The 15214-nt window shown below is 41.8% G+C and overlaps 1 protein-coding gene across 1 annotated transcript; it reads right to left on the minus strand.

The window, feature by feature from the left end:
* Window positions 1–6864: 6864 nt before the first annotated feature.
* apcdd1l (adenomatosis polyposis coli down-regulated 1-like) lies at window positions 6865–14743 on the minus strand. The gene is made up of 5 exons (XM_030779109.1): window positions 14738–14743; window positions 11766–11823; window positions 10210–10393; window positions 8803–9328; window positions 6865–7614 (listed from the first exon to the last, which is right to left on the minus strand). The coding sequence occupies exons 1-5, from the start codon at window positions 14741–14743 to the stop codon at window positions 6865–6867; spliced, it is 1524 nt and encodes a 507-aa protein (XP_030634969.1).
* Window positions 14744–15214: the final 471 nt, after the last annotated feature.

Below are 15214 nucleotides of genomic sequence, written 5' to 3' on the forward strand. Positions count from 1 at the left end.
GTGCTGGAAATGATTTACCTGTTTATTTGCATATAGCGCGGGGAAGTGAGATCCGATCTCAAGTGGTCATTCGAAACACGGATTCTAAAGCCAGGTGTAAACGGACGTACTTAGAGCTGTCCACTTGTGATCGGATCACCAAAATCGGATCTTAATGCAAGGTGTAAACAGGGCCTATCGGACTGGTATCCACTTGGGGTGTAACGATTCATCGTAGCAGGATACATTGCGGTGCAAAAATGTAACTGTACGCATAGTATAAATTCATCAGCGGTAGTAAATAAAATGAAGGTAGTCATGTGTATCATTATTTGTGTTACCAGTGCATACGTCATGCTTCCGACATTCCTATCGAGGCCTCACATTTTCCGTGTATGTCATAGACAAAAAGAAGAGGTTTCAGTAACAGACTAGGAGCGTCAACATAAAAAGTAATGAGTGTGGCTGGAGCTGAGAATGAAATTGAGGATACGCCATCCTCCTTTAAATCAGAAGTGTGGCACGGTTCCTTCTGCGCTGAAGAGGGCACGGGTCAAGCCGCTGCTCAAGAAGCCCACTCTAGACCCAACTGATGTCAGTAGCTACCGTCCAGTCTCTCTCCTACCGTTTCTCTCCAAACCCTGGAACGTGCAGTATATAACCAACTCTCTCCATATCTTCTGCAGTACAATCTCCTGGATCAGAATCAATCTGGATTCAAAGCCGGCCACTCCACCGAGACGGCCCTACTTGCTGTCTCGGAGGAGCTCCACTTGGCCAGCGAAGTCTCTCAGCTCTGTCCTCATACTCCTAGACCTCTCCGCAGCATTTGACACGGTCAACCACCAGATTCTCCTCTCATCCCTTGCTGGGCTGGGCTTCGCAGGTTCTGCACTCGCATGGTTCAAGTCCTATCTGTCTGACCATTCCTACCAGGTCTCTTGGAGGGAATCGGTCTCCTCCCCCCGCCCTTTCCACACAGGAATCCCACAAGGTTCTGTACTTGGTCCACTCCTCTTCTCTCTCTACACCAGATCACTCGACCAAGTTATCTCCGCCCATGGTCTCTCTTACCACTCTCTTCCCCGACGATCAACACTGCAATCACCATCGAGGGATCTGTGGTGTTCCCCACCACAGCAGCCAAAAACCTTGGCATAACCCTTGACAACCAGCTGACCTACTCCGGTCACATCGCGGCAGTCACTCGATCCTGCAGATTCTCCCTATACAATATCAGGAGAATCCGCCCATTCCTCACACAACAGGCGACCCAGCTCCTGGTCCAAGCGCTTGCCATCTCCCGCCTGGACTACTGCAACGTTCTACTGGCTGGCTTGCTGACCTGCGCTATCAGGCCGCTCCAGCTCGTGCAGAACGCTGCTGCACGCCCGGTATTCAACCTCCCGAAGCACTCTCATGTCACTCCACTGTTTACTGCGCTCCACTGGCTTCCGGGCGCTGCCCGCATCCAGTTCAAGACACTGGTGCTGGCCCACCAGGCCACAAGAAGCTCTGCCCCATCATACCTTCAGTCCCTTATAACTCTGTATATCCCTACTAGAACCCCCAAATATAACATCCCGTCATGCTCACACCTCGGTCATTCTGTAATACCAGCCTTGTACAAAGAAGCAAAAACCAGAGTGACAGAAATTTTGAAAAGTGCGGAGTGTGGCGATGACAACAGATGAGTGGACGTCCAGGGCTGTTCAGAACTGCATTATAATAACGGGGCATGCCAATATTGAGTGGGTTTGTGACAGTATTTAGCTTATTAAAGTTGTCTAAATTTGAGTGTTGTGTGTTGAGTTGCAGTTTTCATAATTTCGTATTAATGTAATACCCATTCAATTTAATATTATTTTATGTTTGAAGACTATTTATGTTTGTGTAACTTTCAAAGAATTCCTGCTGGGTTAAGCTGTCATCACTTTTGGTTTGATGGTACAAAAGGACAACAGTTCAGCATTATGAATGCATCAAAAATAAATCTGTTGTTTTCATTCCAATGTCAGTTCAATTGATTTTCTTAAAAATATCATGGAAGAATCGAACCAGAAACATAGCATTGTGAATCAAATCAAACCGTGAACTATGTCGTTGCATCCTAGTATCCACTGCCCAAAAGCAACAGCCACAGGGAAGAGACTATCAGACTGGTATCCACTGTCCAAAAGCATCAGTCAGAGGAGGAGGAGATTATAAGCAGTAACTGAGGGGCTGTTCCAGGCAGAGAGGATGGACCAGAACAGCAGGGAATGGGCATGACTGGCCTTTGTTTCACAGAGAATCCAAAGAGTCAAAAAGAAGTAGAAGGACACCATGCTGATCTTGCAGAACAGCACAATGGAGTTTCTGTTCCAGTTTGGCCAAACAGATGAGGAGAGGATCTGCTGGACACTGTTTCAGTATTCCGTAGACCTTCTCTGCTGGACACCGTTCCAGTATTCCATAAACCTTTTTAGCTGGACACTGTTCATATATTGCATCTGGGACTTGTTGACGTGTATGTGAGAAAAGGGATGTTTGGTTCTGTGAAACTGTGTTATGGGAGATACATGTTGGCCGGCATAAGCCTGCATTGCTGTACAACTGCATTTTCATCTGCTGTGATTTTGTGTGGGGTTTTTTTCTTGCCAAGTAAACAGCGTTGTAGCATCAGAGTTTGAAAGAAAATATTGACGTGAAAGATGTGTTCTCGTAATTGGCCAACAGTAAGTGACCCAATCCTGGCGACAGAAAACCTTCAGAAGCTGTTGTATCTTGACCACAACAATCTGCCAGAATAAAGTTGCACTGTCTTTCCCGGAATAACTTGGCTTCCAGCTAAAAACGACATAATGTCCTTCATTTTCTAATTGGACTCTCCTTTAGAGATTCTTTAGGCCAAAGCTTCTAATGCAGTCTTTGCAGAGAGTGAGAAAGACCCTCTAATGAATGAGAGCTGTCTCCCTCTCCTCTTTGAGCTGCATTCTCTGAGTGAGCTCATTCAGCATGAAGTTTTCAGGGAGTTTTCCCCACTTTTCCAGCTGGGCATTAAAGCAAGGCAATAAAAGACCCCCACTCTGACGCTCTAGTCAGGAACTCATTCTGTGGTTTTGTGGTTAAAACATCTTTTTTTCTTCTCTTTCTAATGTTTTAGGGAGCTATATAACATCATTTTCAATAGCTATGCCTTTTCCAGGGCAGCAGAGCCTGGAATGATGGTTATTTTTTATTGGGAGGCTGAATCTCATGTATTGAATGCAAAAAAAAAAAAGTAATGGGAGTTTTTTTTAAGCTTAAATGGGAGTGAGTGGGAGAAGCTAGTGGAAATCTTAAAAGAAGAGAACGGAAAAAGGATTGCACACTAAAGTAAACTCTTCTAACAATATGCCAGATCACTCTGTAAAGTGACTGAAGTGAGGGAAAACCATGCATCATTCGTAAAACTTTCAGAAATGGCCACTGAGATGTAGCACAGATTGCCTTGGCAAGTGAGCCCTTGCAGTTACTTTTCCTTTGCATTCATATGTTAGACAAAGCTTTTTAAAGGCTTTTAAACTGCATCTCTGTGTTACATCTTGCAGTTACACCTGCGTTACATTTCACTGTAATCACATGGAAACAGACAATGTGGTCTTTTGGTATGACCTAAACGATGTGCAGGTCTGCCACCTTCTCAGCCCAAAGGACATCAACACATTGTAACGGTTTTCATATGCATACATGGGTTCATGTTTCATGATCACTGAATATGACCTTACATAGTAACAATGTGTATGTAAGCCATAACTTCAGAGCAATATTTGCAGTCGATTGTGGCCCATTAAATAAATCCAAAAATGTGTTAATTATTTAATGTCTAATGTTTTAAACCAATTCTTTCCTTTAGAACCTTACCCTTGATTATCTTCAGCATGTGTTTTTACACACTGCAAACCTGATCTGCCTCGGTACCTGGGAGGTCACATGACAAGCACACAAAGATATTTGGGCTTTAGATATTTGGGGATTTTTTTTGAAAGGAAAATTTTTCTACATTGTTTGATTCTATTTTTCCGTTGTCCTCTCTGGGCTTTTAGGGAGAATTACAACTGAAGAAGAAAGCGTGTCTGTAAGGCCTGAAAGGAAAACTCACATTTTTATTCCAAGCACTGTTTAATTTCCAGAATCTGTCGTCCCATGTAGCCTCATTTTCCCTCGTCTATCTCTCTATTTCTTACTTTCTGTCTTTTTCATTTATCATTTTATGGGCTGAGGTCAGGCGTGGTTGAATTGAATCAAAGGCACCATTGAAAAGCCTCAGTAACAGTTGTTCTTTCCGCTGGTGTTACTGGGACAGCTCTGAGTCTACACCTCCTGCTCACAGGCACATCATCATTGAGATTCTCTCACCCTGTCAACTGTCTCCCGTTATTGTGACCTCGGACTACCACACCTTTTCATTTAATTTCCAACACTCTTTTCTCCCTGAGAAGGAGCTGTTTGTATTCTTCTTTACCAACATGGAGCATCAAAAGTAAAGATGAGGCAGGAGAATATATACTAAATTAAACAAAAAAAATGACTGAGACAGAATGTCAAGTGAAGAGTTTGTACTGCATTTTAAGGACTCAATATGTCATTGTTGTGGTGGTCATTGATTATTATGGAATGGTAATGAGTATTATGATGCAAACTGAAGCAACTAATAAACATCATATCTGTTTTTATTAAATGCATTCATTAATATGCTCTATAACTGGCCATTAAAGACATTCACAATTCTGATTCAACTGCACAGAATTCACAACTGTATTGTATCCACTGAAAGAACAAACAGACAGTGAAAAAACACACCGAAAAGCATCAGTCCTATTGGTCCAAAGCCGTCATCCTCAACATACTGGGATCTGTTTGCTCTTGTAGACATATTGAAGAAATATCCATTTTCTGGGGAAGAGCTTTGTGCTTATTGACAAACTCAGTTAGTATGCACATGATTAAATACATGCTGTGATTTTATTTATTTATTTATTTATTTTTGGTTATATTGCAAGCTTACTTCACTCAATTTGACAGCGACTATCTCCACTTCAATAAGAGGTAAGAGAAAGAGTATGGCAGCTTTTGAAAGTAACACACTTGTTTCTTTAACTCTGACTCTCTCCTCTTTCTCCTTTGCCAGCTACCATCAGAAAAAAACCCCACAGCCTTGCCTTTCAGATTCCTACAGAGTCCTTAAAACAAATACAGATCAATCAAATGAAATCTAATCATAACTCTTGCTGTGATAACTAATAAATACGACCATGGAATGTTTGTTTTGTTACAGAATTATCTTCAAATGGTGCCAGGCAAAAGAAAAAAAAAAAACTGCAGCTCTAGAGTTCTTGCCTTGGTCATGGTGACTCTATATCTAGTCTATGACTCTATATCCAGTCAAGAGCTGAATGCAGAGGAACACACAGTTTTGTTGTACTTGATTTTAAATCATTTTCTTGTGAAAGTCAGGTAACATACTATCCTAACTCTTCTCTGTGGGAAAAAAATACATTTTTAGAAAAGCCAGACAAAAATATAATGATTAAATATACTCTTGGAGTCTCTGAGCAGAATGTGTGTGGGGTTTCACTATGCATGTGTGTATAACTCAGATATTCACATCACACAGAGACAAAACTGACATGTAACACACACATCATCTCCAGCTATGATCAGATGCTCTGCATAGCTGTTCAGCAGAGGGGTGTCTGATAGAGACTGTTATTAAAAACTCCCTGACAATGTGAATAATACTTGTAAACAGATTTCTAGTGAGCAGTCTGTTTCTTGTTTTTGATATCAAACATTTTCAGCATTTCTTCAACTCTTTTGTTTGTTTGTCAACATGTTGATTTGAATGATTTATTTCAGCGTTTCCTCATAAAACCTGGCTGTTAACACAGGGTAAATATAGGTAAGAAAATTGGAATTACAAGACATTTTCTGTCATATCAAACGCTCTTGGATAGCAGAAATAAATATGTTTATACACTCTGTCCATGTTCAAATTATTACAGTTACTTGAGATGCATTTGTCTGTCCTGCTTTAATCAGTGGCTAACTTGTAAACATACAGAGCCATCTTTGGAATCCCAATTTCTGAAAAGCCCAGTTTCTGAAAGGCCCAGTTTCTGTAGTGGTGTTGGGTACAGCCTGTCTGTATCGACAGTCAGGTTATGTGAGGTCAGGATTTGAGGTGTTTTTTCCTCAATTCCTTTATGCTCTGTTAGAGAGCTAGTCTATATATACTCTCTCTTTCTTCACAGTACACTCTCTCTCTCTCTCTCTCTCTCTCTCTCTCTCTTTCTCTCTCTCTCTTTCTTTCCCTGTCAGCTTTTTTCCAGATGTGTCCGTTTTTCATTTTGTGTTTAGTGATGTTTTGTTAAAGTTCCTGGAATGTCTACAGGCAGTGCTCTATTGTATCACACTATTCTTCATTATCCTGGTTTTATACACACAGCATTTACCTTTTTTTATTTTTTGAAAAAAACTCTACAATGCAATCGGTAATCTGAAACAAAAAGAAAACACAATCTGTAATCTAAAACAAAACATCCCCTCATTGAACTGAGTTCCATATAACATCTGTTCACATAGGAGGCACAAAATGCAAGGAAATATAAAATACACAAAGGAAAAGTTTTAGATATTTATGAAAACTCCACTGTCTTGTAAAAATATAATATTTCATGTTTTGCGTTTTTTATTTTTTTTTCCAGAACTATAGATATTAGATATAGCGCTATGTTTCATTGCTCCCACCGGAATATATACATTTCTCTCCATTCTATGGTCAGATATGTGCACTGGTGTCTATAAATGTTTGCTAGTCTCTGTCCTGTTATGGTACTATGATCTGTTTTAGGCCAGGCTCTACTAACATATGATGTTTAGTACAGAGAGCAGTAGCAGTGCGCAGACTGGGTGGAGTGATCCTGCACTGCCGCTGGCTGGGTGGGCTGAGGGGGCGCTGTGTTGACTCAGTCGTGGAGTCTCCAAACTGCACTGCACTAAAGGAGCCTGATAGGACGTGGGTCTCTTCTGGGGTCTGTCTGGACTAGAACCGTCTGTGGGCCTCTCCCCGATGAACAGCAGGGGGCGCTGCTTATGGTCCTGCTCCATCTTAAACAGTTCATACTCTTTGTGTGGCAGCCTGATCCCCAACATGCTACATCCACCCGTCCACGTCACATCCTGCTCCACACCCACCTCCCAACCTCCACTCTGTCCACAGCTCTGTTCCCGTGAGGAATTGAGCAGACGGGCCGTCGGCCTGTTGTGGACGGTCACGCTGGCACGCATCACCTTAAAGACAAGCTCTGTGGCCCCACGCAGCCTGGACGAGGGCCCGCTCTGGACATAGTGACCTGAGGCGTGGATGGTGAATGTGGGCTGAAGACAGACAGGGTCTGAGTAGTGCCGGTACATGCCCTCCCACACATGCTGTTCCTCAGAGAAGACAAACTCCCGCGTGAGGAAGAGAACAGCGGGTCTGGCCTCACACCGCTGGCTCACCCAGCGTCCATCCAGAACCAGGGGCAGAACAGGGGAGGGGGGCAGGGAGGGGGGACGCAGCTCTGTGGCACGGTACACTCGGGCACAAACAGGGCAGGGATGGATATGGTACTGAGAGACAGAAAAAGAGAGAGAGAGAAAGAGAGAGAGTGAAAAAGAGAGAGAGTAAGTGATTAGGGTATATGTGGTAACAGTACTGGGAAATCTTGCACAGTGTATATGCACAGTGTGTATTACTTCATTAGTATCTAAATCTGTGCTCTTTGATCCACTTATCAGACAGTGTACTACTACTGTATCCAAATTAATAATCCATGTAGGATTACTTAAATATTTCTGCCTATTGTTCCCATTAAACCATGCAAGTTACTATGCTCTCTAGAGATCTTTTTCACTGAACTCTTTTTATGACTGGTGACAGCTCTGCCCTCAGTGTGTCAGAACCACACAAACACAGACACAGGCTGGACTGTATCATATTATTGTATTATATTATTATTTTACAAAATGCTCTTCCACAACACTTTCCACACCAGGTCCTAAATCACACACAGGCTTTTTAAACAATCAAACTCCTTAAAACAGCATTTGTTTATATCATTGTCACATGTGGTGCCTTTCCCAACCAATTTCAGTAAAACGCTTAACTCATATGATTCAAGATTCAAGGTTCAAGAGTTTTATTGTCATATACACAGCAAAACAGGCAGTTACACTGTATGAAATTATACAATGAAATTCTTACTTTGCTAATCCATTGTTTACCAAAAAAGAAAGATGAATATAAAAAATCTTCTATAAAAAATCTGAGCAAAATCTGGCTTTCAGACAGCACGCCAAACTCAGCGATCTATCTTCAAATGCACTCATGTGGCACTCTAACAAACCATAAGTCGTTGTGTGTCATCAGCCCAGTGCAGTGACACCGTGTGTGAACCACAGCAAAGGTACAGCCACCACTGACAATCTCAATGTCTACGTCCTGGTGTTTGAATCTTTTTTATGGTGGTGGTGCTATGTCACATGTGAAGAGACTTTTCTGGATCCCATCTGTATCAAAACTGACGAACTCACTTTCTCTCTCTCTGTGTATATGTATGTATACATACACACACACACACACACACACACACACACACACACACACACACACATATATATATATATATATATATATGTTAGACTGTACATGTGTATGTGTGGATGTATGTTAACAGCTCTGCTCACACATAATAATTTTTTGATAAATACATGAGTGTGTGGTCTACACCCTGGACAAAACATAGACTGTTTTCTCACCATAGAGTTTTGCAGAGGTTCCTGATATTCTGTAGGTCTGTAATGGGTCCTCTGGCTCCAGTCTGTGTGAACATCACCCAGAAAAAGTTCCTGGACCTGCCCTCCATCAGGATGGTGCTGCGTCTCCACCCTCAGGAGATCAAGCTCCATCATAGAGAAGCCCAGTGCAGCCAGGCAGTCTCTGTCTGTCTTTGCATTGAATAGCTCGTAAAGCTGGTGAGGAACAAGGTAACGCACAGGCAGGCCGAGGCACGACGAGGGTAAGTCAGTCGACAGATGACGCGCTGCCCCCATGCTGTGGACCACGATGCCCACCTTGTGTAGGTGATGCTCGGCCTCTGTGGCCCCGCGCGTAATCCAGGATGCCTGCCGAAGGCGTAGCTTTCCCCGGATCACCAGAGAGTACGTGGGCACCTGGCATCCACTGTCGGCGTAGTAGTGCTGGAGAGCCTTGAAGAGGCGTGTGGGACTGGAGAGGAAGGTGTAGGAACGCATGAGGAACTCAGGACCAGGGCGAACCTCACATCTGTGGGCCAAAGGAAGAGCGCTGAATCAAACGCTTCAACATTTTTATGAAAACAATCTGTGTGTGTGTGTGTGTGTGTGTGTGTGTGAGGAGGTGATGCCTGAGGTACTGTGAGTGACACATCATAGGCACTCTTTTAAGCAAATATAAGTGAAATATTCAAGTAACTGCCCATGTCCCAATACTCTAAAATGCTTCCTTTCCATGTGACCTTATCCAGTTTGGTTTGCAGACCACTGACCCCAGTTTAAGAAAGCCCCGAAGTTGAATAGCCTTTTCACTGGCCTAAATACTTAGATCAGTTTGTCAGAACAGAAACTATAATGACTATTTTATCTGTGATATGTTGTTTCTCTTGGCCTGATCCAGGATCAGTCTGTAATCTGTTGCTGTGTGCACTGTCACATTTTTATGATATAGATTTCTTCTCTTCAGCTGGTACCACCAAGCACTCAACTGTGATACTTTAGACCACAGGAGCTTTTTGACCCACTTCTTGTCCACTCTCTTGTTTTCCTTTAACTTTCTTACATGTGCATCCTACCTGACACTGAAATCAGTGAGGGCAACAATCAGCTCCTTAATGGTTATTTTCTTGGTTTGTATTCTGCCTGCCTTGGTTTGTATTCTGCCTGCCTTGGTTTGTATTCTGCCTGCCTTGGAAGTCACTTGGATAAAAGCATCTGCTAAATGAATAAATGTAAATGTTAGTGTAAGCAACCATGACACAGCTTCATCTGTAAAAAAGTCATTTCTCACATTTGTATAAAATAGTGTCGATACTCTTAACACGAGAGGACTCTTGCTTGTGTAATGTAGATGGTACTTTTGCTAAAGGAAAAGGACTTGTGGAGAATGTTTGATCCAAACCTATCACATACCTGGTGGAGACCCAGGTGCCGTCCAGGTTTGGGGGGATGGCAGCTGTGACCCTGGCCCTGTGCCGGAGGAAGCTCAGCTGAGAGTGGCACTGAGGTTCCCACATGAGCCTGGCACTCTGACTGGATGGCGGGGTGAAGGGTGCAGTGGGTACCTCCCATAGCTTACTTCCGGATACAAACACAGCTGGAGAGCAGATAAAAATCAGATTCACGTTAATGTGGGCACCATGGTGCAGGGAGACAACTCCTTAATGTTTATAATTCTGCACAGTCAAGGCTTGGCTGAACCATTTCATTAAAAAAATGGATTCAGACACACTTGTATATTATAAAATGTGTTAGCATTAGTTACACTAAAGTTTCCTCAGTCAAAAACCATTCGATTATGGAGCAAAAATACAGCTGTTGTTTAAATTGAATTTGGTTCACTTTCTATTCTATTCTAAATTGAATCATGATGAAAAAAAGTCAACCATGATGAAGTCAAACATTTAGGAGTTCTAGCATATATAACAGGGGGTGGCAGTGGGTAGCGCTGTCGCCTCACAGCAAGAAGGTCTCGGGTTCAATTCCTGGCCGGGCGGCCAGGGTTTGTGTGGAGTTTGCATGTTCTCCCCGTTTCCTCACACAGTCCAAAGAAAAGCAGGTTAGGTGAACCGGAGACACTAAACTGCCCCTAGTGTGTTTGTCTGTGTGTCTGCCCTGCGATGGACTGGCGACCTGTCCAGGGTGTTTCCCTGCCTTTTGCCCTGTGAACACTGGGATAGGCTCCAGCAACTGAATCATGATGGAAAAAAAGTCAACACGTGATGAAGTCAAACATTTAGGAGTTATAGAGAGTGAGTGAGCATATATAACAAGTGATTTGAGTAATAGCTTCATTTAAGGTGGTCAGTTTAACTGACCTGATGGGTTTCCATGGGTTTCCAATGGGATAACAATTGATATATAAATATTTAATATTAATTTGCTTAATTTAAGCATTGGTGCAAGAAGAAAAACAAGAAATCACCTGGATTCTAACAAATAACAAACAACGATGTCACAGCTAACTCTGTACTGCTATAGCTCCTCTTATCTCAGCTTTGACTTTTGGTAGAAAAATTAATCACAACTACAGTAACAATAACAATAATAATTAAATAGTGTTTAAATAATTTAAATAATTTAAATAATTGTCCAGCTGGTTTATTCTAACTGCAGTTTAACATATTACACATTTCAGTGTAACTATATTTCCACTGTAATTCATGAAGAATAGCTCTGGAGCTTCTGTGGCTCTAACAGTGGAGTTGAACTGGAGGAGGTTAACTGGGAAAACGGGTCCTACTATGTGCAATGGAGACTACAGTAACAGGAAGTTCATGTCCTATGCTCAAAAGTGTACTTTAGTTTATCAGTGTGTGGGGCTAATGAGGAATCAGACAGATGTGCTGACGGAGAACACTGACAGAAAAACTGATGGAGAAAACTGATGGAGAGGTCTGTTCCGAGTGAAGTCATCGATCAAAGAAGAATGTTGCCACCTCTGGTAGCACTTAAGCTTCACAACATACAAAACTGGGATTTGGGGGCTGGATATTTATCCAGGTACATGGGGAAGTGTTTGAAAGCCTATAAACAGATAGAGATGATGGAGGAGCACACAGAGATGATGGGGACAAGTAGTTCTGGCACCAGTCTTTCATTGCTGAAAACAGGGCAAGAAAAGAACAGTCTTTCCACTGCCAAACTCCCGAGCTCATGATAGTATGAAACAGCATGACACCATGAAAAAGAGCATAATGAACCAAGTAGCCTGATTCAAACAGGACCCTTTTCACAAAGTCCATTATGACTTCAGCTCTCCAGTAACACCAAAGTCCATTATGACTTCAGCTCTCCAGTAATACCAAACTCCATTATGACTTCAGCTCTCCAGTAACACCAAAGTCCATCATGACTTCAGCTCTCCAGTAACACCAAAGTCCATCATGACTTCAGCTCTCCAGTATCACCAAAGCTGCTTTTGAGACTTTACTGCAATCCCTGCACATTAAAAAATAAAAACAATCACAGGACAGAACACAACATCTCACAGGAGATTTCACAGTTTGACACTGAACAGAGAGAGTAATCTCACATTCCTGGATGATCTATAGAACACCATTTCTTTATCTCCTAACACGCTATGTCTCTGGTGCCCATCAGTGACGGAGGTTCAGAGAAAGTTCAGAGATGTTTTTACCGTTTTGGTTCCTGTCAGATGTCAGAGCAAGGTAACCAGCTCTCCAGTGGGTGAGGCAGTCTTCATGTCAAACGATGTGTGCTCTACTTTAAACTGTTCACTAAAAACATCTTTAGACACTTAACTCCTCTGTAGCCCACCAGAATCCTAAGAGGAGCACTTTCACGTAATGCGCCTTTGTAGCTGAAAAACAGGATCCTGTCTGACGTGGAAGTGGTTCGAGATGAGATGTGATGTGGTCTAGTGCAGTCGTACATAGATCTGAACCAAGATCTGGCCTCGTACAGCAGAAAGAGAAGTCTGTCAGTTTTGGCTTGAATCAGCCAACAGCTGCAACTTTAATTTGCCGTTTTATGGGCCAAGAGGTGGGGAACTCATAGTAAGCATATGCACACAGTTTTTTAAATGTTTTCCTAAGGGAGAGAAGGAAATAAAAATGGCTCCAAATGATGACATTTTTCACGTAATAATTATGGATTCAGGGGATATCGACTGTACAACAACAATAACAATACTACCACTACTACTACTAGTACTACTACTAATAACTTCACACAGGACAACAGTCTTTGAAAGCAGTGCTGCTTGGACCAGTAGGTACTCTGAGACCTAGAAGAACAACAGCCAACTCAAAGGAGAAGAGTAATGCATTCAGTGATAAATTCACTTCGCTCTATTTTTTGAAAATCACTGTTCTACGTTATTATTATTATTGTTATTATTATTATTATTATTATTATTATTATTATTATTATTATTATTATTATTATCATTATTGTTATATTAGTCTGTGGCAGCCACTTGGCCAGTTTTTATGACAACTGTTTGACTCATTTAGTCTCAGTGTCTCACACAGTGCCCCAGTTCAGCAACCCTTCAGTGCCACCATCAGTTCAGATCCTGGAAAAGTTTGACAACGCAGATGTACTTGAACTCAAATCCAATAAACTACACAGTACTTTGATGAGTTCACTTCCCTCTATTTCTTTTAAAACCAAAACATGCTCTCCTAAACTGATTGTTTGATTGAAACAATGCTAAGATGCGTTCACATGTTTACTGAAAAGGATGTCTCTATGTGTGATCTTGTGCAGCTGCCACAAATAAACAAATATCAGCGGTGAACACGCTAACTGAAAACTCTGATACCTCGGTTACCACTGTATCTAGATCGATATGTTTGCATCTGGACATAGACTACTCCACAGAGACACCTTGCATCTGGACATAGACTACTCCACAGAGAAACCTTTGCTTTTTTTTGATGACACCACCTGATGCCAGTGTTATCATGACTGGTTTCTGCTTTTCCTTAACCATTTGTTTAATCTAAACAGTACCTCTGCTGATGAGGTCATTGGCTTACAGTTTAACCCATTTACAATGAAGCACATGTGTCCCCACCGCATGGACACTTTGCATGGACAATACCCCACAAATTTCAAACTTTAATGTATCAGTCACATCACCCACAGTTATGTATCTACAACTAATATGGCACCTAGACACTCCCTTCTTACAATACACACAAGCCCCCACCTACATCAGCGCCACCTATGGAGCAGTGTGTGAAACTTTCAAATTTCAAATTTCAGTAGTGCACACTACTTTCAAGCACAAATGCATTAGTTTCTGCCCTGTGGCACCATTTATGCGCCATTTTGAAACACAACACCTCCTAGAGGATAAATTTAAAAACTTGGATCCCTTGAGACTGGTATGCAGCCCTAACTGAATTCCATTTGCAGCCATTTGCAGTTTTGCAGGAAGTTCAAATTCTAATCCTTCAGGTGTTTGCAGAAGTTTAATAGTTTTTTAGCATGCAGCTGAGTCTAGCTAACTAATGCATCTATAAAGAAGGGAAATCAAGCTTTCACAGACAGTCTCACTTTTGTATCACGACTTTGCAGCTATGATAGGATAAGCCACCTTAATTCTTTTTATGTTCTGTTTTATCCAATAAGATCACTACTTGTCAATAAGCAGTAGGATCAGTGCAGTGCAGCTAGTCAAGTCCTCAGCACAGCTCTGTTTCAGGAGAATAAAAACAATATTTTAAACCTTTCTTCAGAGTGGTTTAGCCAACACTGATTAATGGTAGAGACTGATGGTCTGTCAAGATCCTTAGTTTGAAGAGTCCAGTTAGCCAAAATGCAGAGCGTTTCCAGATTCTGCTGCCTCTCAGCTACCTCACAGGCTTTTCCCTCCTCATTATAAACACCTCTTTACATTAAGGATGCTGTTAAGCTGAATCTAGTGTGTTTATGTAAAGTTGGAGCATGTTTTGTGAATGACCCTTACCTTCATGACCCTTGTTCTGGCATGTTTTATGAATTATCACTTTTTTGTGTGTTGGGGGTGCTGACGATCAGGATTGACGATTTTTGCTGAAGCAGTGGTATGATGTAATATCTCCAATTGTTCTATTAAAATGGAGGGGTGGGGGTGCCTCCCTAGCCTGCCTTCACTTGCCTTGCATTTTTGTCTGGCACTTGTTTGTTGAGTTTTTCATGTGCCAATGTCTGTTGTTTGTTCCATAAAAGTGTTGGAGCTAAAACTTAAGTTTTGATACTTGGCAAGCCTCATTAACACAGTTCATGATGAAATAAACATATTTAATCTCCACTTTTTAAAGGTTTAGTTTCACAATTTTCACATTGCTGGCTTAGTTTGTTTTATCATTGTATCATTGTTGTGCAGAGAAATCAGCACCTCTTTGACTGCTCTTCTGCCACCTGGTCACATAAGTACAAGCAAAAAATATATTCATTTGCTGAG

This window comes from Chanos chanos, chromosome 7 (assembly GCF_902362185.1).
Source record: "Chanos chanos chromosome 7, fChaCha1.1, whole genome shotgun sequence".
Taxonomy (NCBI): domain Eukaryota; kingdom Metazoa; phylum Chordata; class Actinopteri; order Gonorynchiformes; family Chanidae; genus Chanos; species Chanos chanos.

Coding starts and splice junctions, on each gene's coding strand:
- apcdd1l (XM_030779109.1), bottom strand. Junction 10,394..11,765: donor AGCCCCCAAATCCCAGTTTT/GTATGTTGTGAA, acceptor TCTGCTCTCCAG/CTGTGTTTGTATCCGGAAGT. Junction 9,329..10,209: donor GGCACCTGGGTCTCCACCAG/GTATGTGATAGG, acceptor TTTGGCCCACAG/ATGTGAGGTTCGCCCTGGTC.